This window comes from Phyllobates terribilis, unplaced genomic scaffold (assembly GCF_046119375.1).
Source record: "Phyllobates terribilis strain yellow unplaced genomic scaffold, ASM4611937v1 Scaffold_3__8_contigs__length_932513732, whole genome shotgun sequence".
Lineage (NCBI taxonomy): Eukaryota > Metazoa > Chordata > Amphibia > Anura > Dendrobatidae > Phyllobates > Phyllobates terribilis.
Genome location: NW_027362763.1, coordinates 923,802,266 through 923,829,001, shown reverse-complemented (window position 1 = coordinate 923,829,001; position 26,736 = coordinate 923,802,266). Strand labels below are relative to the sequence as shown.

General features: G+C 44.8%; 1 protein-coding gene across 4 annotated transcripts in view; it reads right to left on the bottom strand.

Moving 5' to 3' along the window:
- Window positions 1-463: 463 nt before the first annotated feature.
- Window positions 464-26,736, bottom strand: part of LOC141258396 (protein unc-93 homolog A-like) — a 397,098-nt gene continuing 370,825 nt past the window's right edge. For all 4 annotated transcript variants that reach the window (XM_073673394.1, XM_073673397.1, XM_073673396.1 and 1 more), the window contains 3 exons: window positions 17,095-17,230; window positions 16,099-16,230; window positions 464-1,112 (listed from right to left, as the gene is read on the bottom strand). In XM_073673394.1, the coding sequence (XP_073529495.1) occupies window positions 853-1,112; window positions 16,099-16,230; window positions 17,095-17,230 (528 nt within the window). In that variant the 3' untranslated portion in view covers window positions 464-852. The remainder of the gene's footprint in view (window positions 1,113-16,098; window positions 16,231-17,094; window positions 17,231-26,736) is intronic.

The following is a 26,736-nucleotide window of genomic DNA, read 5'->3' as shown; positions in this document are numbered from 1 at the left end:
AACATTGCAGGTAATGCTCCCGCTAACCATATACTGCAATCAAATGCAAAATCTACACAATTTGGATGGTTCCACACTTATTGACTAAGGGTGGACTCAGTTGAATCATGTCGTCTCTGAATATGACTGCTGCGTATGGCTTTATATGTTTCTATTCATGACTAAATAAAGGATTTAAATTTCTCGCACCGGGTTCTGGAATTTTATCTTTTTCATTTTAAATTACTATTGTTGTTCCTTTGTCCAGGAGCTTCTATCCATCGGACACAGGGATCATAACTCCAGATCTCCTAGCAAATAAGCTGCTTGACAGACGAGCTGTATACCCCTTTTTCTTTTTTTTTGTTTAACTATAAGCGACGACAAAGAACATTCAAATTAATGAATTGTCACAAATAAGTTAACTACAGTCAGTATATAATAGATATCCTGCTTTTACTCTAAAATAAGGTTTAACACTAAATTTAACAAAATGTCTTTATTTACATTATTAAAACATTTATTCTTTATTAATAACAAATAGCTGGAATTAAGACAAATGAGTAGTAATCATTTCGTAATGACATATACAATATTTTTGTCAGTCCGAACTCAATTTACAGGAAGGGTTTTATATAATGTAAAAGGAGATTGTAGGTTGGGGTATTCTGATGTAATGCATATTCACTTATTTGCTCAAGAGAGTAAAAGCTATCAAATTTCTGAACTTGCATAATGAAATCAATAATATTTGAAATGTTCTTGCTCAAATACTCACTCTAATGAATACAAGTATTTCTCCATGCAGCTTTACTGAACATATCTAATTAGTTATGTGGAGCCTTCGAAATTCTAGTAACACAACACCATATGCTACATTACCGTCTGTTTATTCATGGATTCATCCGATTCTTGTTTAATCACTTTGTCAGACTTTTTTTTATATTCATAATATTCAACACATCCATAAAGTGCCATTCCAAATACCAGCACAGCAAGCAAAATGTATAATTTTACTGACACACATAAAAAAGTGCTGTATCCATATGCTATCACAAATCCTAAAGACTCCCATAGACGATAATTGGCAAAGCCAGCTTCTTTGTGTTCATCAAATAATAGTCCATAAAGTGCTGTAAAATAAGAAATGTTTTTATGATTTTAACATAAGTTTAAGGTAGGTAGATTAAAATATTCAAAGTCATGCAAAGGAATATTGGGACATGTTAAAAAATGTTCACAAATACAAAATTAGCTAAATGTTCATAATCAATGAATAGTATAAATAGATAAGTATAGATAAGTATAATATTGATAAGACTATATATAGTAAAGATAACAGTATAGATAAGTAAAAATTACATGTGCTCTATTACAGTCCCATTCACATTAGATAGCTTTTTCTCCCGACTCCCTCATACAAACACACAATCAACTTGGCTGACCATTCCTGAATTATCTGTGGGAGAGTCGCAGTCAGACTCGTATGGCTTCCGGTTATCTTGGGGGATAATAAAAGGATCGGCCTTTGTAAATCCAACAGGCCGGATCATTCTTTCCCCTAATGTTATAGTTTCATACAGATAGTGGCATACAATAAATTGGTGCCATATAGAGAGGAGTGGATTTTTTGAAATTCAAATTCACCAGCTTTGCCGAATTAAAAAAAAATTGATTTGCACACGCTCACCTAAATTCTGACAACCTTTAATTGCCTGTAAAATACATGTACAAGGCCAAGGTATCCTGTTGTGACCCTAGATACCAATGAAACAGCTTCCTCTGGGTGTGTGATATGGTTTTTTGTAGATGTTTCTCGCTCTGGCCGCATTCCCTCAGATGACACAGGAACCACACATGTAAATCAATAGCATGGAAGAATTCAGTCCATTTAACAAAAAAAAGGTAAACTTTACTTCTTGAACTGCTGAAATTAGTGATGAGTGGATCGACTTGCACAGGATTGAATTTGATCAAATTTCTTGAAATTTGCGGTTCTACATGTATTTAAACACTACTAAGCAAAGTTTCTCACATTGAAGCATCAGAGAGCAAGCTAATGCCATTTTATGTATCTGAGTGGGCTTTGTCATAATGCATAGCAACTAAATCACATCGCAATTTATCAAGTGGATTTTCAAACCTTGTACATTGGTAATCAGTAGTGATGAGCGAACGTGCTCACCACTGCTCAGTACTTGCCTGAGCATCATGGTGCTCGACAAGCTCGGGAGGTATTTCTGGGTTGCTCAGTCCCATCCCTGCATGTTTGGCGTTCTTTAGAGATGTCTATATATATATGTCATGGAATACCTATACTAACAGTACGTTCAATGGACCCTCTTGCACTATATGCACTGCAGTCTGCCACATACCCTGCCTGCCTGCCTAATTCCTGCTATCACCACTGAACATATGCAGCTGGATTAGTTCTCAGAAGGACTGTTAGTTCAGTTGGATAGAGATATATATATATCTATCCATCTGAACTAACAGTCCTTCTGAGGATTAATCCAGCTGCATATAATCAGTGCTAGGCAGGAGATAGGCAGGCAGTGTATGTGGCAGACTGCAGTGCATACAGCACGATAGGGTCCATTGAAAGTCCTGTCTGCTGCTGCTGTAATAATTACAGATATTTGTAGAAATAGCCCCAGATATCAGGTGCCAGGGCATTTTTTTTATCTTAATCCTGGTTATTTGCTTAAAAAGCTATCTAGAGTACACCATTTTTCTGCTCCATTTGCTTGTTAGCACTGCAGAATACAGACAGATCTGTTCCATATTTCAGCAAGCTATTCACACTAGGTCTCTGTGTAGAATAATATTAGTAAATTACAGGCCAGGTATTTAAAACTGTGATTCTCTATCAGACATATCACCTATAACAGTGTTACAAAATCAGCCATTTCTTCCATTTTAATTTCATGCAGTGTGTCGGTCAAGCTATTCACACTAGGTCTCTGTGTAGAATATTATTAGTAAATTACAGACCTGTTATTTAAAACCGTGGTTCTCTGTCAGACATATCACCTATAACAGTGTTACAAAATCAGCCATTTCTTCCATTTTCATTTCATGCAGTGTGCGGTCAAGCTATTCACACTAGGTCTCTGTTTAGAATAATATTAGTAAATTACAGGCCTGTTATTTAATACCGTGGTTCTCTGTCAGACATATCACCTTTAACAGTGTTCCAAAATCAGCCATTTCAGCCTTCCATTTCGTAACAGTGTTTTAGTCAAGCTATTCACACTAGGTCTCTGTGTAGAATAATAATATTAAATTACAGGCCTGCTATTTAAATCTGTGGTTCTCTGTCAGATGTATGACATATAACTGCGTTCCAAAATCAGTCATTTCTCGTGAACATGGAAAATATTGTCCTCCATTTAAAATGGGCAAGGTGCACGGCAAGGGATGTGGAAGTGGACGTGATGGTGCATGCAGAGGCCAAGCACGTGGCCATGGGAAAGCTGAAATTGTGCCACAACAAACATCCACATCTTGTCGTTCGACCTTCCCGTCCCAATTACTAGGGGACCACAGTACACCACTATTGAACCCAGAGCAGTGACAAAATGTTGTTAGTTTGATAGCAGATAATGCTTCCAGTCACTTTGCCACCACCACTACCACCCTGTCTTCCACACGGTCAAGTCTCAGTAGCTGTGAGTCTGGACCACATATTCCTCACCCTGATCCTCCTTCCTCCCACCATGCCTAGTGCCCGGGTACAATTGATCCCACACTTGGACACTTGGTTATTTGCTTAAATGGCCATCCAGAGTACACCATTTTTCTGCTCCATTTGCTTGTTTGCACTTCAGAATACAGCCAGATCTGTTCCATATTTCAGCAAGCTATTCATACTAGGTGTCTGTGAAGAATAGTATTAGTAAATTACAGGCCTGTTATTTAAAACCGTGGTTCTCTGTCAGACATATCACCTATAACAGTGTTCCAAAATCAGCCATTTCTTCCATTTTCAATTTGGTGCAGGGTGTCGGTCAAGCTATTCACACTAGGTCTCTATGTAGAATAATATTAGTAAATTACTGGCCTGGTATTTAAAACTGTGGTTCTCTGTCAGACATATCACCTATAACAGTGTTCCAAAATCAGCCATTTCTGTCTTCCATTTCGTTGTAGTGTGTTGGTCAAGCTATTCACACTAGGTCTTTGTGTAGAATAATATTAGTAAATTACAGGCCTGCTATTTAAAACTGTGGTTCTCTGTCAGACATATCACCTATAACAGTGTTACAAAATCAGCCATTTCTTACATTTTAATTTCATGCAGAGTTCCAGTCAAGCTATTCACACTAGGTCTCTGTTTAGAATAATATTAGTAAATTACAGGCCTGCTATTTAAAACCGTGGTTCTCTGTCAGACATATCACCTTTAACAGTGCATCAAAATCAGCCATTTCGGCCTTCCATTTCGGCCTTCCATTTCGTAACAGTGTTTTGGTCAAGCTATTCACACTAGGTCTTTGTGTAGAATAATCATATTAAATTACAGGCCTGCTATTTAAAACTGTGGTTCTCTGTCAGATGTATGACATATAACTGCGTTCTAAAATCAGCCATTTCTCGTGAACGTGAAAATTATTGTCCTCCATTTAAAATGGGCAAGGTGCGTCGCTAGGGACGGGGAAGTGGACGTGATGGTGATGGTGCATGTAGAGTCCGAGGGCAAGATGAAATTGTGCCACAACAAACATCCACATCTTGTCACTCGACCTTCCCGTCCCAATTACTAGGGGACCACAGTACACCACTATTGAACCCAGAGCAGTGTCAAAAGGTTGTTAGTTTGATAGCAGATAATGCTTCCAGTCACTTTGCCACCACCACTACCACCCTGTCTTCCACACGGTCAAGTCTCAGTAGCCGTGAGTCTGGACCGCATATTCCTCACCCTGATCCTTCTTCCTCCCACCATGCCGAGTGCCCGGATACAATTGATCCCACACTTATACACTCAGAAGAGCTGTTCACTTTTCCATTTCTAGATTCGGGTCTCTCGCCCGGCCAGCTTCAAGTCAAGAGTAGAACATGTGTAGCGATGCCCAAATATTGGAGCAGCAAAGGTCACACAAAGGAAACAGTGGGAAAGTGCAAGTACTGTTGCAAGAAGTGGATGATGAAAGTCAGGAGGAGGACCAGGGTAAGGAAATGAAAGACGAGGTGGTGGATGCTATAGTAACTGACCCAATCTGGCAGGGGAACATACAGAGCGAAGACAGAAGCACACAGGAGGAGGGAGGCGTAGCACCACAACAGGCAGGAAGAAGCTGTGAGGTATTGACGGGGTTAAAAAGACGCAAGAATGTATCTTGCAGTGGTTGTTTTGGCCTGGGATTTACGCGGAGGTCCGAAAGTACTGCGAATCCTGCCCTGAATGTCAACTGACCACACCCACCAACATATACTTGTGGTCGTCCACTATGCTACTAGGTACCCGGAGGCTGTACCGCTATGCCACATCTCGGCGAAACTGATTGCACGGGAGCTGTTTGCCATGTTCTGTCGCCTTGGGCTACCTAAGGAGATCCTGACAGATCAAGGGACCCCTTTTATGTCCAAGGTAACGAGGGAACTGTGTAAACTGCTAAAAATAAAACAATTGCGCACCTCGGTGTACCACCCTCAAACCTATGGGCTAGTAGAACTGTTCAATTAAACCCTCAAGTCCATGTTAAAAAAGGTGGTTCTAAGGACGGAAGGGATTGGGACATGTTGCTACCCTATTTGATGTTTGCGGTCCGTGAGGTACCCTAGGCTTCCAGAGGGTTCTCTCCATTTGAGTTATTTTTGGCAGACACCCCAGGGGACTGTTGGACATAGCCAAAGAGACGTGGGAACAAGAGCCGACTCCACATAGGAGTACAATTGAACACGTGGCTAGTATGCAGGACTGGATCGCGGCGGTCATTCCCATCGTGAAAGAACATCTGTTAGATGCCCAGGCAGCATAGAAGCGTACATAATAAAAGAGCCACAGTCAGGTCTTTTAACAAGGGCGATCGGGTGTTAGTACTGGTACCCACAGCCGAGAGTAAGCTCATGGCCAAGTGGCAAGGGCCATATGAGGTTCGAGAAAAGGTGGGGGAGGTAAATTACCGGGTGTATCAGCCTGGAAGGAGGAAACCGGAGCAGCTTTATCATGTAAACCTGCTAAAACCTTGGAAAGATCGAGAGTGTTTAGTCACAGACGTTACTTCGGGCATGCCTCCAGAGAATTCTCTACCTTTAGCCAGGGATGCGTCCGGGGGAGAGGTCAGGATAAGTGATGCTCTCACTAAACAGCAGCGACCGGAGGCTCGCTTGCTACTGCAGCAGAATACCGACGTGTTCTCATAGCTACCGGGTAGGACTATGGTTCTCCAACATGACATTGTCACCTAACCTGGGGTAAATGTACAAATGAGACCGTACCGGGTACCTGAAGCCGGAGGCAAGCCATCACTGTTGAGGTAAATCAAATGCTCCAGTTAGGCGTCATCGAGGAATCACGGAGTGAGTGGGCTAGCCCCATTATTCTGATTCCGAAACCAGACAGATCGTTACGCTTCTGTAACGATTTCCAGAAATTAAATGAAGTGTCGAAATTTGACCTATATCCAATGCCCAGGGTGGATAAGCTGATTGAGAGACTATGGCAGGCCCAGTACTTTACCACACTCGATCTCACCAAGGGTTACTGGCAGGTACCTTTCATGGAATCGGCAAAGGAAAAGACCCCCTTCATAACTCCGGAGGGTCTATATCACTATGTGGTCTTACCTTTTGGGTTACATGGTGCCCTGGCTACATTCCAGAGGTTGATGGACATAGTGCTCAAGCCTCATCAGGAGTACTCGTTCATGTATCTAGATGATATTATCATCTTTAGCACTGACTGACATATGCACCTATCCCAGGTCCAAGCGGTGCTGTATTCTCTCAGAGCCTCGGGGTTAATGGCAAACTCAAAAAAAATGTGCAATAGGGCTAGAAGAATCCCAATATTTGGGGTATGTGATTGGCGGGGAGTTATCAAGCCCCAAATCAGTAAAGTTCAGGCCATAAAATACTGGCCTAAACCGTCAAGTACAAAGCAGGTGAGGGCGTTCCTTGGCATCCTTGGGTATTACCACCTCTTTATACCTAATTTTGCTGGGAGAACGGCGGCCCTGACCGCTCTCTTGAAAGGAAAAAAATTGGTAATGGTTCGGTGGAACCCTCAGGCAGAAGAAGCCTTTCAGTCCATGAAGTTGGCCCTGTGTGGACAGCCGGTCCTCATCAGCCCCAACTTCAAGGAAGCCTTGATTTCATTGTACAGACAGATGCCTCGGAGGTAGGCCTAGGGGCGGTATTGTCACAAAAAATGAATGGTGAAGAGCACCCGGTCACCTACCTGAGTTGAAAACTTATTCCGGCAGAGAAAAACTATAGCGTGGTAGAGAAAGAGTAGGCCTAAGTAGGCCTTGGAATAGCTACATTATTATTTACTCGGGCGTCAGTTCTGCTTGGTGACGGACCACTCACCCTTGATATGGATGAGGAACGCCAAGGAGAGGAATGCGTGAGTCACCAAGTGGTTTCTGTCACTGCAAAATTTCAGTTTCTCTGTAGAACATCGCCCTGGAGAGTCGTAGGCAAACGCGGATGCCCTGTGTCGGGCACCCTGTATGGTGACAAATGTTCAACCCCACAAGTTTGAACAGAGGGGGAAATAAGTGAGGCATTGACGGGGATCGTATACGAGGGACGGTATAGATCCCTCAGAATGTGTACAGAGACCTATTAAACCCATGGAAGTGCATTGCAGTCACAGACACACCTGCTGCTGCAATGCAGGAATGAAGGTGAGCATTGACCTGGTCAGGCTATCTGGCTAAGGCAAATTAGTAAAACCCGGCAGGGCCTTCATTTCTTGGAGGAGGCTACAGGAAGGAAGTGGGGCGGCCTCCTCCCTCCAACCCGGGTTTTCCAATGGCTCTTGCCACAGGTCCTTTAAAAACCCTGCATTAAGGATTAGTGTTGTTCAGTGTTGGGACCTGCTAGGAGAATAGCAGGAAAGCTCGGCGGGCCTGTGTGAAGCTGAACCCATGCCTGGGAAGGCTCTGCACCCATCAGGCTCTAAGTGGTCCGGCGCGCCGTTGCCCACGGCAACTGTTATTTATTGACTTATGCTAACCTGGCTGCGAACCGGAGGACTTTCTGTTTATCAGTAAGTTGCTGAACAAAAGCTGTTTATGTTGGACTTGCTTGGGTCACTGCCTCAGTTACTGCACGGTGTGAACACCGCCGCCTTACACCGCGGACACCAGGCGGGAAAGCGTTCCTCGTAACGCCAACACGACCGAAGTTGCCAGTGCAACTGTTAGGTCTACCCAAGTCTGGTTGTTTTTTAAAGACTCTGCAGATAACCAAAAAAGGCCATTTGCACCACCTACCAGGCCAAAATCAACAGGGGTAGCAGAACAAGCAGCCTGACCACCACCAGCATGATCAGGCACAGAGCAGCAAAGCACCCGACTAAGTGGGCCGAACCCCAGGGTCCAGAAACAGTGTCTGTGGGTGACACCACTGCTTCTTCCGCTGTTTGGCATGCACGCCAATCCCCTATCCATGGTGCATGCAAAGATGCCTCCTACCCTGCATGTGTCATTGCACACTCTCAACTAGCACCATCAGCAAGCACGTCAGGAGTGGACATAGATGTCAGACATATGTACCATACTTCAAAACTTTGAGGAGTCCACCAAGATCGTGAGCGGAGATGATGCCATAATTAGCATCACCATCCAGCTTCTCTGTCTTCTGAAACACTCTCTGCTCACAATTAAAGAGGATGCATTGCAGGCGGAGCATGATGAGATGGAGCAAGGAACCATACAGGGTGATTCCACACAGCCCAGCCTTATCTCATCCCAACGTGGATTGGGTGACAATGTGGAAGAGGAGGAGGAGGAAGAACAGTAGCTAGATTCCTGCCCTATTGATGGTACTACCTGCACAACTGTCATACAGTCTGTTCAGTGTGGATGGCCTGAGGACAGGGAGAAGGAGGAAGAGGAGGAGGAGGATGAGGAGGAGAGCATGGTCAGTCATCCTCTTGGTGAGGACATGGAAGTCTTGTTTCTTTGCAGTCTGGCACACATGGCTGAGTTTGTTACGCTGCCTTTCCCGTGACCCTCGCTTTGCCCAAATTTTGGGTGACAGTCATTACTGGTTGGTGACACTTCTAGACCCAAGCTGCAAGGAGAACTTTCTGTCTCTTATTCCCTTGCCGGACAGGCATAATAAAATGGGGCAGTACCAGAATGCCCTTGTTGCAGAATTATTAAGAAAATCTGAGATGGCTGGCGGCGGAGGTCACAGTTCATTGGACAAAAAAGGAGTACAGGCAAGAGAGACACAAATACAATCCAGCAGTGGCAGGGGAACACTGTCAAAGTTCTGGAACAGTTTTCTCAGACCCTCCCATCGTACAGGCCCTGAGGCGCGAGGTACTCTCCCAGGGAGGGAAAAGTTTCGGAAAATGCTGAGGCAGTACCTTGCTGACCGTGCCAACATCCTCCGTGATTCTTCTGTGCCTTATAATTATTGGGTATCCAAGCTGGACACATGGCATGAACTGGCTCTCTAAGCCTTGGAGGTTCTGGTCTGCCCAACCGCTAGAGCTTTGTCAGAGCGTGTTCTTAGTGCTGCTGGTGGAATTATAACCGATACGTGCATCAACCTGTCAAATTAAAATGCTGACAGGCTGACTCTTATAAAAATGAACAAGGGCTGGATTGAGCCAGACTTCTCAACACCACCGAATGATAGTAGTGTAGCATAAACTCAAATACAGTTTTTTTTGGGAGGTCTAACTCTAGTTGCATGCGCCTCTGTCTTCACACCCACACATGGGTATAAGTTCCAGATTTTGTCTATTTGCTCTTATCCTCCTCCTTCTCCTCCAAATTTTTGACAGCTTTTGCATTCACTGCATAGGCAAACAGTATGGGAGACTCACTTTCTAATAATTGGAACATTGTTTTCAGGAGGCCATTCGACCTCTACGTCTCTTGCAAGGGACATTGGAGTTCCACCAAATTTTTGGCAGCTGTTGCATTCACTGCAGGCAAACAGTATGGGAGACCCACTCCTTTCTAATGGGAACATGTTGTTAATGTGGCCCAGCTCTATGTGTCTTTAAATTGGTATTGGGGTTTTCCCCAAATTTTTGGCAGCCCTTGCAGTCACTGCATACGCAATAACACTATAAGAGACACACTCTTTAATAATGGGAACAGCAAAGCTTAGCTGACTGCTGGCCCTTTAATAATAGTAAGGGCCGCCTGATGGCCCTATAAAAATAGTGTTTGTGACTTTCAGAATCCCTCCTTCATAAATGAAACAGGATGTTTCTGATGATGTCGCACACACCACATGGCCAGATAAGGTAGTAAAATGTTAAAATGACATTTCCTGGTGAATGCATTTTTCATCATTGAAAGCAATGCAAAAGTGCAAAAACGCATCAAAAACGCTACGTGTGAAAATAGCCCAAGGTGTGGAGCAGCATTTTTGTTTTTAGTTATATATTTTTCCTTACAAGTCATTAACCTGGAAACAATGTTCCTTAACATTTTTCCCAGGAAAATCGATTTTGGTTTAGTTTTTGTATGTTTTATTGTGAGTCCGTAAAAGTGGCGTAATACCTCTGACAACGTTGTTGACAGCAGTGACCTGGGAGTCAGAGATGCTTCCAGGGGTCTTCCCCATGCTGTTCCCATGTCATTTTAGCACTGTTCCCATCGATTTGGGCAATTTTTAGGCCATCTGCAGACCGCCTGGGGAGGCCGCCGTAAAAATGCTCAAGTTTCCCATAGACTTACATTGGGCTCGTTACTCGGACCGAGGACTCGAGAATTCCAATTTGCTCAACTCGAAAAACGAGTACCCAAGCATTTTAGTGCTCGCTCATCACTAATTGAGATAAAAACTACTTTAAAGAGGACCATTCACCGGGTTTAACATGCTAAATTGGCAATATTATGGAATGGTGGATGCTGAACTGAGTAAAACATTTCTTTTCTCCTCCCTATTGAGAAGATAATAGCTTGTAAAATTTAGGTTATAATTTATGCTAAGTCCAAGGGTAATCAGGTAATTCAAAATGTGGGTAACCTGTGCTGCTGGTAGTGTGTCCAAAAATAATTCCAATATGCGGTAAGAGGTGACAGACTTCTTCAGGACACCCACAATAATTATTTAATATTTGTAGTTCTCCTAAAGAAAAAGTCTGAAAACTTCGAAAGGCATTGGGAATAAACTGCTCTGTCACCTCATACCGCATACTGGAAGTACACTGATGAAAAATAGGGTAACAATGTTTTGAACTTTTGCTTTTAGACTCCATATCTCACCATCCACTAATGCTTTTAACGTGAGACTACCATCATTTATAGACAATCATCTTGGCTATCTCATACATAAATTTGACTTACAACTACCGTATTTTTTGGACTATAACACGCACCGGACCATAAGACGTACCCCAAATTTTCATCTTATACCCTGAATAGGTATCTTACCTGGGGGGACTGTGGAGCTGGGGTCACAGAAAGCAAGGTCCTTCAGGAAGCCGGCAGAAGTGGAGGCATGCTGGTACCTGGTGGCTGGGGGCCTGGCGCTGGGGGCTTGGTGCCCTAGTACCTGGGGGCCTGGTGTCCTGGTACCTGGGGTGCTGGGGGCCTGGTACCTGGAGTGCTGGGGGCCTGGTACCTGGAGTGCTGGGGGCCGGGGTGCTGATGGCCTGGTACCTGGTGTGCTGGTGGCCAGGTGCCTGGGGTGCTGGTGGCCAGGTGCTTGTGCCTGGTGCTGGCGGCCAGGGTGCTGGTGGCCTGGTACGTGGGGTGCTGGTGGACTGGAGCCTAGTTCCTGGGGTGCTGGTGGCCTGGTACCTGGAGTGCTGGGGGCCGGGGTGCTGGTGGCCTGGGGTGCTGGAGGCTGGGGGCCTGGTACCTGGAGTGCTGGGGGCCTGGTACCCGGGGTGCTGGTGGCCTGGTACCTGGGGTGCTGGTGGCCTGGTATCTGGGGTGCTGGGAGCCGGAGTTGGCCTGTGCTGGTGGCCTGGGGTGCTGGGGGCCGGGGTGCTGGGGACCTGGTACCTGGGGTGCTGGTATCTGGGGTGCTGGGGGCCGGGGTGCTGGGGGCCTGGTACCTTGGGTCCTGGTGGCCTGGTGCTGGTGCCTGGGGGCTGGGGTGCTGGTGGCCTGGTACCTGGGGTGCTTGTGGCCTGGTGCTGGTGCCTGGGGGCCGGGGTGCTAGGGGCCTGGTACCTGGGGTGCTGGTGCCTGGTACCTGGGGTGTTGGGCGCCGGTGGCCTGGTACCTGGGGGCCTGGTACATGGGGTGCTGGTGGTCTGGTGCCCTGGTCCTGGTGGCCTCGTACCTAGGGTGCTGGGGGGCTGAGGTGCTGGGGGCCTGGTGCTGGGGCCAGTGTATTGCTGTGGTGGTGGAGCGGGATTGCATGGCTGTGGCGGAAGAAGAGTTGAGGCGGGCCAGTATCTGGCTAAGGGCCGGGCCTGGCCGGGTACCGGGGCCGGTGTATTGCTGTGAGCGGAGTGGCAGAGCGGATTGAGTGGCTTCCGGTGGCCGTGGCCATCTTTCTGAAGCTGTGCTCTACAGGAAAATGGCCGCCGACTCGGCAGAGCGCATGCACCGGCTCCGGTGGCCATTTTCCTGTAGAGCACAGCTTCAGGAACATGGCTGCAGCAACCAGAAGCGGCTCACCCTGCTCTGCCACTCCGCTCACAGCAATACACCGGCCCCGGTACCTGGCCAGGCCCAGCCCCCAGCCAGATACCGGCCCGCCTCACCACTTCTTCCGCCGCCGACCTGCGATCCCGCTCCACCACCACCGGTAAGTTGCGTTCGGACCATATGGTCCAAAAAATACGGTATATAGCATATGATTAGTTATGCAGATTCTTATCATGTCACTGCATTGTTACTGTTTTGCTCCTGGTGGTGGAAAAATCTTTTTCTTCCTGTACACTATAAAATACAACCTGTTTTTACTTTCCCTAATAACTCAGTGTGTTAGTGTAAAGGACATATTAATATTCATGCTATCCAAGTGTAAAGGACATAATGATACTCATGCTAGAGCAACTCCATTTTGTCTGCTTGCTTTAAAATCATGTTGTTATCACTCCTTGCATAACATACATTCTTTCTTTCTCTTCCCATGCAACTTTCCCACACTAACCTTTACTCACAAGAACATTTTGTCAGACACTCTGCTCCTGTTATCTAACTAGTCTAGGCCAGGATTGACCTTGTAAATTTCCAGCGTGCTTCGAACTAACGATAATATGACCATATATGTGTTTCTGTAATAATTGCACTAACATTGGCTCAAGCTTGTAGTACTGTAGTATGGCTGTAAGTGATTGGACATTAATAAACTCAAAACAATATAAAATGCTAAGCAAAATAAACGGGATCAGAGATTCTTTGAATCCTCCCATACAGAGCATTGCTTCCGTTTGGTCTTCTGTGGACTGCGCAATCAACATAATAATTTGACACTCACTTGGTCAACCTTGAAGGGTTATTGCCCTCTCTTAACATTAGTAGGTAGATTTTCTTTAAAGCTGTGCCCTTCTTTCCCTACGCAAAGTTAATGAATCATAACTAAGCAGCAACATACAGCAGAAAAAGAACACTCTTCCACTAAAGCTTAGAGAAGGTTTCTTAATGTGATACATGTAATGAAAGACTTTCTGATCTCCTTACCGGCATCACTACAGAGATATGTGTGATTGCATACACATTTCAGCTTTCATCTCACAGCGATTTATGTGGGGGTAGGTGGTATAGTAAAACTGAAAGTATTGTGAAATGAGAGCTGCAACTCGTGTTTGTAATGAGACAAAGCTCAGCTCTGCTGTATTGCCCACCATCTGTGTTGAGATGAAAGCTGAAGATGTTTGAATCACTCTCATCACTACTCTATTCCCTCACAGTTTAATCATACACAGTGAGAAAATTGAGAAGAGCAGACTGTCTATCATTACAGGACTCACAGAGGAGAAAGCCTGCACTAACCTACTGTGGAGGCGTGTTCTTACAGGGAAATCATGACAGTGTGTACCCTGACGATTTGGCTTCTATTAGACTTCTTTTTCTTAGGCCGTAAAACCCATTACTAAATGAAAGAAAAGATAACATTTTTGATTAGGTAAATTTTTAACTAATCAACAACAAAAAAATGTCAATTAAAAAAATGTAAGTTAAAAAATTAAGTAAATTAAAAAAAGGGTACATTTGTAGAGATCCCTAATAATTAGTGCAATACACATAGTGCTTCTCAATAAATAGTGTCAAACAAAAAACAATGACATAACATTGAAATGATGCAATAGAATTCAATAGGGGTTTACACATAGTGAACACATCACTAATCCATAGAGTAGGTGATCAGTGACTAATTTCTGGTCGTCTCAGTGCTTGGACACAAACCAATCACGAGAATTTGAATTCCATGTCTGCAGTTTGAATGGAGCGGCTGTTGCAAATGCAGGGCAGAATGCATGAGACAAGGAACAGCTCATAGATAGCGCACATGTACAGTGGAGTAACAGATACTATAGAAAGTATGGACGCTATGTGGATGTTCAAGCAGGAGTTGGATGCTGCCCATTTCCTGAGCTGCATAGTTCACATGGGTTTTTGGAATGATTGCTGAGGGTCTCAGAACTCTGACCCCCCCCCTAATCTGCTTGCAATTCAGAGTACAAACCAATATAAAAATTGTATCAAAAGCTTAATTACTCTTTAATTGAATGGTGAGTCTCCCTTGTGACAGGTAGAGGCAATGCAAATTGTGTTCTTTGGTTTTTGCAAGTGTGTCACCCTGGCCTGGATGCCACAAAATGTAATAAAGCTGTGTCTGAGAGCAGGGGGGAGGTTCTCTAGTCAGGGGAACATTAGCATGCAGTGCCTCCTGTCTCAGGCCAGTAGGGGGAGCAGGCTGCCCCTATAAAAGCTGGTGCTGGGGGCAGGGTTAGAGGGAACTGGATGACCTGTCTCAGTACTGAGACATGTCCCGGAGCACAGCAAGGACAGAAAGTTGTATTGCACCTAAGAGGAAGTGAGGCAGGAGGAGAGCCACAAGCCAGAGATAAGAGGCGAAGTGAGCCTGTCTTGGCAGATAAAGGACTTAATTTACCAGACTTTGGTGTCTGAGGCTGGGAGGATTCCACATCCCACAGCAGATAACCAGTCCGCAGGGGACTGTATGTTCCTTGGCCTAAGAAACCTGGAGGCTCTGCCACAACAGAAGGGACCAGTAAAGCCGTACCAGGCCGGGAGCAGAAAGGAACCCACGTCGCAGGCCATACAGGCGAGAGTACACGGAAAGCTCAGAAACGTGGGCTGTTACCCTATAAGGAGGAGATAGCCAGAAGGAGCACAGAAAGCACGGTAGGCCTACACCCTCACCCTGACCATGGCCAATTTCCCCATTGCTCTCAGGTCCCCTCCTAGCCGGGACTGTTTATGGGTCAGTTTACCTGTTTTAGTAAAGGCCCTGGACTGCAACCTGTTGTCTGTGTGCTCCTTCGCGCCTCCAGCACTACTGGTACTGGGACTCTCACCACCATCACTCCCACCATCCATTATACTGCCCTGGGGCCGCACTCTTCCCGTGGGGAGTCACACTACCCTAGCTGCACACCTCATCAGCCCCAGCTGTCTGCATGCAGCGGCGGTTCCTAATAACCGCAATCCACGGGTGGCGTAGTCGGACATAATCATCAGCGCATAACGGACTACCACTGGCCTGACCACCCTGAGCCACGGAACCGGGTTGCCACTACTACTCCCATCGTTCCCCTACTGCCCGGATCCGAGTGCCCCACGGCCCAGGGGGCGAGTCACAAGTATGTTAATACTTGTGCATTGCATTATGCTCTCTTTCTCTCTATATATATCTATCTATCTATCTATCTATATATATTTTGTATAAATGAAAAAGATCATATTCAAAAAATTGTATATTCAGACAGAACTAATATGATTTTAGCAAGAAATAAATGTAACCAAAAGCTGATGCTTTAATATTCACCATTAGTTTGAGTCTGCCAGATAGCATCTGCCATTCCCCATAACGCAGGAAAGATGAAGAACATAGCAAGCTGATTTGGATGAGGCTTCCAAAGTAGTAATGCTATTATAACGGCAAGATTTGTAAGTGCAGCTAGTAAAGAAAGATAAAATTCATTAATCCTGTGCACATTGAGTGGTAGTGCTGATCAAACAAAATAAACTAGAAATATCAGTGTTAAAAATCAAATCTGCATTTCTACAGGTATCGGTAGATGTGACATCACGAGTCCTGCTCACTACCCTATGGGAGCAGAGCAGAACTAACCTTTTAAAGGGAACCTATCAGCAGGTTTGTCCCATGCCTTTCATCCCTGATATACAGCATTCTGATTAGAATCTCCTGTACTACGTCAGAGTAAAGTACCTAAGTGCGCATGTGCCGGGGCTCTTTGGCCTTTTCCTGCACGTGCGCACTGTAGTACTTTGCTCTGCCCTTGACAAGGTAGAGAGAAGTGCGCCTACGCAGGAGTGCGATGTCTGGGACACTGTGGATAATGTAGGATGCGTCATCCACACGAAGCAAGAAGGAGGATGGCATCGCAAGAAGAGGAGAGGCACCGGACCAAGACATTGAGGCCTATCGTACCTGACTGTCCTGTAGGTGAGTATTATAAAAGGTCTTTTTCTTGTCTTGCAGGCCGGATTGGGAGCATATATACAGTATATTATAATGTTGTATATCAGGGCTTACAGGTACTGGCCTTACCTCATATGGGACAAACCTGGTGACAGGTTCCTTTTAAATCCTGAAAGCAAGAGCTGCTCCTTGTCATTGTCGGGAGTCACAGGCAAGTAACCAGCTTTATTACATATTTATTACTGAGCTATCCTGGCAGAAAAACTGTTTACATTTTTGTACCAAAGAGGCAGCAAGAATTTACGACTACTATAATAGTAAGATATAAAAAATAAACACATTTTCCAAGATATTTACAATAGTTGACCATTTTCTTACCAAAAGTAAAGAGAAATATCCTTCCAGTATACTGAGAGAGTTTTCCAAATAGCAAGGAACATATGGCATTAGTTGAGGCAAAGCAAATCATCACATATCCAACAAAATGTATCCCAAGAGAGCAGGTAACATAAGACTAAAATCAAGAGATGTAAGAATTAATAGAAAACCACACCATGTACCATTTTTACAGCAGGCACTGTACAGTACAATTGAGAAAACATGAATATGATTATTCTTTGTTACATAAATAAGCTCTACAAACTTAATTCTTTATACAGCTAAATATTGACATTTCTTTAATCTAGACAATCTAGACAATCCTGCGGGATCCCAACTATAAAGCATCCAACAACTCAGTTACCCTGGAGGTAATGATTAGTGTAGAGCCACCCCCGTAGTGTTCGAGTTTGGTTCGTCGAACAACCGTATGTTCGCCGAACTGTTCGTCTAACTGTTCGTCGAACACCTTCGAACATCGTTAAAACCAATGGCAGGCAAACAAAAACACATAGGAACACATAGAAAACACATAGAAAACACTTCAAAGGTGTCCAAAAGCTGACAAACTGCTCAGAAGACACAACTACCACATGGAAAAGTGACAAGTACATATAGTCATGCGAAAAGAAAAGAGGTGGAGGAGTAAAAGGAGGGGGAGAGACAGATATAGGCATGTCATGCCCTTCAAAAACCAAAAAAGTGCGAAGCCGACACGGCGAGTCCATTCCTGCCCGTGCGACCTCCATGTCGCGGGGTTTGTGCCAGAGCTGCGGTGGACCCTGACGGCCAGCCCCCCTCTCCCAATACTGGTGCCTGTCCGCTGGTGGGTCGAGCGAGCCCCCCTGCGGTGGAGGCAGGTCTAAGCTTTTTCATTTAAATTGTCTCTGTAATTTGAATGAGTACACTTTAAATCCTTTTACAACGATCTATTGGAGGGCAAGTCTGATGCCAGCAGCCGCGGGAATTCCAGCTCCAGTAGCGTCCACTAAAGCTGTTGCAGTTAAAAAGCTTTTATAAGGATCGAGCTTGGCGGTCCACTGCAAGGCGTCCTACCGCCAGTCCCAGCCCCCGTGCCTTGGGGTGCCTCACCGATGCTCTTCACTGAGTGTCGCGGGGGCCCGTAGCATTTCCTTTGAAAAAATTAAGTGTCCAAACTACAGGTGGTGTAGCTTGCTTAACAGCTGGGATAATCCGCTGACTAGCAGACACTGATACTAGGCACAAAGTATTTCCTGGACTAGATGCAGTTAAAAATTTGTAATTAGATACTCTCGCTGGATGATGAGAAAGCATTCCATAGATTCTCCTGGCACGCCATATATTATTCTCTTAAAAAGCTTGGGGTAGTGGTCTAGGGGACCATTTTATAGCCAAAATCACGGCCCTGTATCGCAATATGTCACCTAGGCTGAAGATAAATGGAACGTTTTCATCACCTTTCATAATCATCAATGGGACAAGGCAGGGATGTCCTCTGTCCCCTCTCTTATACATCCTAGTGATGGAGCACCTGCTCTCATCAATTCGCCATAACCCCAATATTAGGTGGATTGAGGTGGGAGGCACCGAGTACAAGTGCTCTGCATTTGCTGATGATGTCCTAGTATATATCACTCAATCACATATATCCATCCCTGCTGTTATGGCTGAAATAGATCACTTTGTTACATGGTCAAATTTTAAAATCAATGCAGCGAAGTCTGAGGCCCTCGATGTCTCCCTCCTCAAATCCATACAGGATTCCATCCAGTCAAACTTTCCCTTTGCCTGGCCCTCACAGGGTATCGAATACTTAGGAATTCGTATTCATAAAGACCTCTCCCATCTATGTTATCTTAATTTTGGGCCCTTTATTGAACAACTCCATACAGACCACGGTTGGCAAGTTAGAACTGTAAGATTCACTACGTGAACCACTGGTGTTTTGTGGAAAAGCACATGTACACTGTGTTCCAAATTATTATGCAAAAAGTGTTTAGGAGTGATAAGGTAAGAATTTTTTTGTTTGTCAGTTAAACTCATTGATGGTGATGTGTGTCAGGGCTCTTTATATCACTGTAAGCAATTGCAGACACCTGTGCTAATTAGTTTGGCAGGTGTGTCCAATGAAAGGTAAGACTACTTAAGAAGGCTGTCCCACATTATTAATAGAGATGAGCGTTGTTCGACTCGAACTGTTCGCCAATCTCAAATTCGAGCTGTTTTGGGCGGTGTTCGAGCCGTTCGGCGAACACGAACGATTTGAGAAAAATTCGGCTGTTCGAGGTTATGTTCGATAACTTTTCATGCACCAAAATCATAACTGGATTTTTTCTCAGTAATGATGAAAATTAATGTTAATACGCAGTTTGAGTGTACAGCGGGGTGGGGGGAGGGGCAGGGGATGGATCTCTGCAGGAATAATGAAGATCTCCATTTTTTTTTCTCTTTCCCGCATTTACAGTGGGGAGGTGCAATCTGTCAGCCTATCAGCAGCGCACACACGGAGCGAAGTGCTTTTTTTCACATAAGCAAGGGCATGTGTCATTGGCAGTGTATGTCACATGTCCTTGCCCTATAAGACCAAGCCATTTTCCCCGTCGCCACCATTTTCTCACTGCTGCAGCTGCGTGTTAGACGGCACCGCTGTTGCTGTGTGCGCTATACCTTGTTAATTTCAAGCCAATTTTCGCACAAATCTACAGAAAGCTTGGGAGTAGGGAATAGTTGTGATTGCAGTCCTTTTAAGGACTAGGTTACAGCATTTCCTACGACTTTTATCAGGCAGGTCTGTGCTCTTTAATAGATAGATTGTGGGAGTAAAGACTAATTGTAATTGCAGTCCTTTTCAGGACTAGGTTACATCAGTTCCTATCAGTTTTTGCCAGGCAGGTCTGTGCCAGTGCTGTGCAAGTTTTTTTCACAGCATTTGGCTGAATCTAGCAAAGCTAATCCTTTTTGGCCTATTGCAGAGTGTGTTAGTCAGTGGAGTAGCCTATCTGTGTTGCAAGATATACCACCTGTGTATAGAATACCAATTTTTTTACTGCACCTAGTGAAGTAAAATCTTTTGGGCATAGCATCATTCTATTAGTCCATCTATACTGACCTCCATCAGGTTGCAAACTGAATATATTTTTTTTCTGCATCTACCTCTGAAAAAATATTGGGCTTCTAGCTGTGTGTGGGACTTGTTCTATTAATCCATCTATACAGACCTCCATCAGGTTGCAAACTGAATATAATTTTTTTCTGCATCTACCTCTGAAAAAATATTTGGGCTTCTAACTGTGTGTGGGACTTGTTCTATTAGTCCATCTATACTGACCTCCATCAGGTTGCAAACTGAATATAATTTTTTTCTGCATCTAGCTCTGAAAAAATATTTGGCCTTCTAGCAGTGTGTGGGACTTTCTCTATTAGTCCATCTATACTGACCTCCATCAGGTTGCAAATTAAAAATAATTTATATCTGCATCTAGCTCTGAAAACATATTTGGCCTTCTAGCAGTTTGTGGGACTTTCTCTATTAGTCCATCTATACTGACCTCCATCAGGTTGCAAATTAAAAATAATTTTTTGTCTGCATCTAGCTCTGAAAAAATATTTGGCCTTCTAGCAGTGTGTGGGACTTTCTCTATTAGTCCATCTATACTGACCTCCATCAGGTTGCAAACTGAATATATTATTTTTCTGCATCTACCTCTGAAAAAATATTGGGCTTCTAGCTGTGTGTGGGACTTGTTCTATTAATCCATCTATAGAGACCTCCATCAGGTTGCAAACTGAATATAATTTTTTTCTGCATCTACCTCTGAAAAAATATTTGGGCTTCTAGCTGTGTGTGGGACTTCTTCTATTAATCCATCTATACAGACCTCCATCAGGTTGCAAACTGAATATAATTTTTTACTGCATCTACCTCTGAAAAAATATTTGGGCTTCTAGCTGTGTGTGGGACTTGTTCTATTAGTCTATCTATACTGACCTCCATCAGGTTGCAAATTGAATATAATTTTTTTCTGCATCTAGCTCTGAAAAAATATTTGGCCTTCTAGCAGTGTGTGGGACTTTCTCTATTAGTCCATCTATACTGACCTCCATCAGGTTGCAAATTAAAAATAATTTTTATCTGCATCTAGCTCTGAAAAAATATTTGGCCTTCTAGCAGTGTGTGAGACTTTCTCTATTAGTCCATCTATGCTGACCTCCATCAGGTTGCAAATTCAAAATAATTTTTTGTCTGCATCTAGCTCTGAAAAAATATTTGGCCTTCTAGCAGTGTGTGGGACTTTCTCTATTAGTCCATCTATACTGACCTCCATCAGGTTGCAAATTAAAAATAATTTATATCTGCGTCTAGCTCTGAAAAAATATTTGGCCTTCTAGCAGTGTGTGGGACTTTCTCTATTAGTCCATCTATACTGACCTCCATCAGGTTGCAAATTAAAAATAATTTTTTGTCTGCATCTAGCTCTGAAAAAATATTTGGCCTTCTAGCAGTGTGTGGGACTTTCTCTATTAGTCCATCTATACTGACCTCCATCAGGTTGCAAGCTGAATATATTATTTTTCTGCCTCTACCTCTGAAAAAATATTGGGCTTCTAGCTGTGTGTGGGACTTGTTCTATTAATCCATCTATACAGACCTCCATCAGGTTGCAAACTGAATATAATTTTTTTCTGCATCTACCTCTGAAAAAATATTTGGGCTTCTAGCTGTGTGTGGGACTTGTTCTATTAATCCATCTATACAGACCTCCATCAGGTTGCAAACTGAATATAATTTTTTTCTGCATCTACCTCTGAAAAAATATTTGGGCTTCTAGCTGTGTGTGGGACTTGTTCTATTAGTCCATCTATACTGACCTCCATCAGGTTGCAAACTGAATATAATTTTTTTCTGCATCTAGCTCTGAAAAAATATTTGGCCTTCTAGCAGTGTGTGGGACTTTCTCTATTAGTCCATCTATACTGACCTCCATCAGGTTGCAAATTAACAATAATTTTTATCTGCATCTAGCTCTGAAAAAATATTTGGCCTTCTAGCAGTGTGTGGGACTTTCTCTATTAGTCCATCTATACTGACCTCCATCAGGTTGCAAATTAAAAATCATTTTTTGTCTGCATCTAGCTCTGAAAAAATATTTGGCCTTCTAGCAGTGTGTGGGACTTTCTCTATTAGTCCATCTATACTGACCTCCATCAGGTTGCAAATTCAAAATAATTTTTTGTCTGCATCTAGCTCTGAAAAAATATTTGGCCTTCTAGCAGTGTGTGGGACTTTCTCTATTAGTCCATCTATACTGACCTCCATCAGGCTGCAAATTAAAAATAATTTTTATCTACATCTACCTCTGAAAAAATATTTGGGCTTCTAGCTGTGTGTGGGACTTGTTCTATTAGTCCATCTATACTGACCTCCATCAGGTTGCAAACTGAATATAATTTTTTTCTGCATCTAGCTCTGAAAAAATATTTGGCCTTCTAGCAGTGTGTGGGACTTTCTCTATTAGTCCATCTATACTGACCTCCATCAGGTTGCAAATTAAAAATAATTTTTTGTCTGCATCTAGCTCTGAAAAAATATTTGGCCTTCTAGCAGTGTGTGGGACTTTCTCTATTAGTCCATCTATACTGACCTCCATCAGGTTGCAAACTGAATATATTTTTTTTCTGCATCTACCTCTGAAAAAATATTTGGGCTTCTAGCTGTGTGTGGGACTTGTTCTATTAGTCCATCTATACTGACCTCCATCAGGTTGCAAATTGAATATAATTTTTTTCTGCATCTAACCCAGCCAATAGCTTTGGCCTAATACCACAGTTTGGCCACTCAGCTCTGCTCAGTTCCCATCCATTGTTTTTCTGTGCAAACAACTCCAGAGTTGTGAATTAGTTAACCACCAAAATTAGTGGAAAAAGGCCTGCTGCTGGTGGAAAGGGGAATAGGCGTGTTGGGAAGGGGAAAAAAGGTTGTGTCCGTGGGGTAGGTGTTAAAGCAACAGTAACATCTGCAGAAGAAAGACCATCTTCCAGCCAAACTAAAATGTCTACTTCTTTTAGCGGACAATGTGATAAGATCCCTTTCTTACGGCCACGCCAATCGCTACAAATTCCAGATGAGGCACAAAAACAGCAGGTGCTTCAACGGATATCAAGTGCTCCTTTAAGTGGGCTCTCCTCCACATCAACTTCAACATCACAAATACTCCAGTCCTCAAAGGTGTCACCCCAATCGCACTTGCTTCGTCACAGCTCCCAAATCTCCAGCTGCCCGTCTGAGTATGAGGTAGAACAGATGGTTGAGTCTGCAGAGCTGTTTACTCATACTATCGCCTGGGAATCAGAGGTCGACTCCAGTGCTTCTGTGAATCCAGACGAGGAAATGATCTGCACTGATGCCCAGAATCTTTATGAGTCGGATCCAGGACCAGACGCAGAAGGTTCTGACCATAATGTAGTCCCTCGTTCCCAAACTGTAACTCCTGTTGGTGGAGACAATGAGGAAGACGATGATAAGACTCAAATACCTGATTGGAGCGACAACTTTAGTTTTTTGTCAGGGCAGGAACAAGTTGGCTCTGAGGACGACGGGTGTGATAACGCACAGGGTGATGATGATGAGGTTGGAGATCCCACTTACTGTCAACCCACAGTCAGCCAAGAGATGAGGTCAGCAGAGGAGGTGGAGGAAGATGCTAGTGACGACGAGGTCAGGTTGCGCCTTCCTGGACAGAGACGTAGTACTGGAAGCACGTCAACAACTGCATCCTCAAACACAACTCTGCCTCTCACCACAAGTTGTGGTGGCTCTTCAGGTCGCATGGGTGCTAAGCCTTGCATAGCCTGGGTATTTTTTCAGATTGATAAAGATGACCCAACTCGTGTTATCTGTAACATTTGTCAGCAAAAGCTAAGTAGAGGCCAAAAAATACATAGTTTGAGTACTTCATGCATGAACCGGCACATGGACATGAAGCATAAGTTGCAGTGGGAAGCTCAGTGTGCTACAATGCGGCCTAGCCGGCCGGGCCAACCACCGTCTGCCATATCTTGTGCATCCGCGGCCTCTTCATCCTCTGTGACTGGGGGTACAGCAGTCACACCTGTTTTGGGGCGCAGACCTGCCACCTCTTTACCCGCAACAGCCAGCGTGATTGGCAGGTCATCATTTTCTTTGGAGGTGGTAACACCAGCTGGTGTTGAGCGCTGTCCGACATCGATAGCACCACCTTTGGATCAAGGCAACCTAACATGTCCGCCTGCATCTTCCTCACAGACCGGCAGTTTGCCGGGGACACCCTTATCAACCCCGTCAAAGCACAATAGCCAGCCCTCGGTCCCTCAGATGTGGACAAGTAAAAGACCATTTCCTCCTAGCCATGAGAAAGCTAAGAGGTTGAATTTCACCATCTGCAAGCTCTTGGCTACAGAAATGCTGCCTTTCCGCCTGGTGGACACAGAGGATTTTCGAGAACTTATGTCCGTCGCAGTGCCCCAGTACCAGATGCCCAGTCGGCACTACTTCTCAAAGAAAGGTGTGCCTGCGCTCCATCAGCATGTCGCACACAACATCACCGGTTGTTTGAGAAACTCTGTGTGTGACAGGGTGCATTTCACCACAGACACTTGGACGAGTAGGCATGGACAGGGGCGTTACATGTCGCTGACTGGGCACTGGGTAACTATGGTGACAGCAGGACAAGGGGCTGCTGTCCAAGTCTTGCCGTCCCCACGAGTTGTGCGTCAATCCTCTTTATGTCAAAGTTCCTCCACTGCTTCTGCCTCCTCAACCTCCTCTCGGTCTTCCACCTGCACCCAAAGCCTGTCTGGTCATGCCACAAGCTTTCTAACTGCGCAGAAGGGATCCTGCACACCTCCTTACTATGTTGGCAGTAGGGCTCAACGTCATCAGGCGGTTTTTACTTTGAAATGTCTGGGAAATGTGAGTCACACAGCTGAGGAGTTGTGGTCAGCTCTGGAGAACCAATTTCATGAATGGTTGTCTCCACTGGACCTGAAACCAGGGAAGGCCGTGTGCGACAATGCTGCAAACCTGGGTGCGGCCCTTCGCCGGGGCAATGTCACACACGTGCCTTGTATGGCTCACGTGTTGAACCTGGTTGTCCAGCAATTTTTAGCCCACTTTCCCAGACTAGATGGCCTTCTGCAGAGGGCACGGTCACTGTGTGCTCACTTCCGCCGTTCGCATCCCGCAGCTCAGCGACTTACATCTCTACAGAAGTCGTTGGGCCTTCCACTTCACCGGCTAAAATGCAATGTGCCTACCCGGTGGAATTCAACTCTGCACATGTTGCAGCGACTGTGGCAGCACCGACAAGCCCTGGTGCAATACGTTCTGACGTATAGCCTGGGCCAACGAGATCCAGAGGTGGGGCAAATCACGCTGGAGGAGTGGTCTCAGATCAGGGACCTATGCACCCTTCTGCACAGTTTTGAAATGGCGACGAAGATGTTTAGTGCTGACGATGCCATTATCAGCATGACTATTCCGGTGATTTACATGCTGGAGCACATGTTAAACAGAATTCGGAGTCAGGTGGTGGCACAAGAGGAGGTGGAGGAAGTAGAGGAGGAGGAGTTGTATGCGGAAGGGCTAACATCTGGAAGGTCCAGACGGTCGGCAGCACCAAGGCGGCAGGCATGTGAGGGTGGGGGAGATGGTTTTACCAGCGTGCATGGTAGCAGCCAAACTAGTGTGGAAGGTGCAGGAGCCCAGGAAGAAGTGGAGGACGAACTGATGGAAGACTCATCAGATGAGGGAGACCTTGATCACATTTCTGTTGTGCGAGGTTGGGGGAGAGGACAGAGGAAGGAAGCATGATTGTTACCTCGCCACCAACACAACAGGGACTTGGTGCTCCTGGATGCGCAACACACATGAGTGCCTTCTTGCTGCACTACCTGCAACATGACCCTCGAATTGTGAGAATTAGAAATAATCCTGACTACTGGGTTGCCACACTGTTAGATCCCCGGTACAAAAGTAAATTTGCAGAAATTATTCCTGCCATAGAAAGGGATGCACGCATGCAGGAGTATCAGCAGAGACTGTTGCAGAATCTTACATGTGCTTTTCCACAAAACACCAGTGGTGCATGTAGTGAATCTCACAGTTCCAACTTGCCAACCGTGGGACCGTCAAGTGTTCAGCACTCAAACCGTAACAGAACCACAGTATCTGCTGGTAACATCAATTTTGCGGAATCATTTCACCACTTTTTTAGCCCATCCTTTGCAAGGCCACAGGAGACAAGAAGTCTGACACATAGTCAACGCCTAGAGACGATGGTACAGGAGTATCTCCAAGTAAACATTGAAGCCATGACTGTGTCACTGGACCCTTGCTCTTTTTGGGCTTCCAATCTGGATAAATGGCCGGAGCTAGCCACTTACGCCTTGGAGATCTTGTCATGCCCCGCAGCCAGCGTTCTGTCTGAACGTGTGTTCAGCGCTGCTGGTGGTGTGCTGACAGATAAGCGCACGCGGCTCTCCACTGATAATGTAGACAGACTCACGTTCATAAAGATGAACAAATCATGGATCCGAAAATACTTTTCTACCCCTGTGTCATCCTGGGGAGAGTAAAAGCTTGATGATTGGTCAAAATCACCCTACCAACCGTTTTAAGCTTTC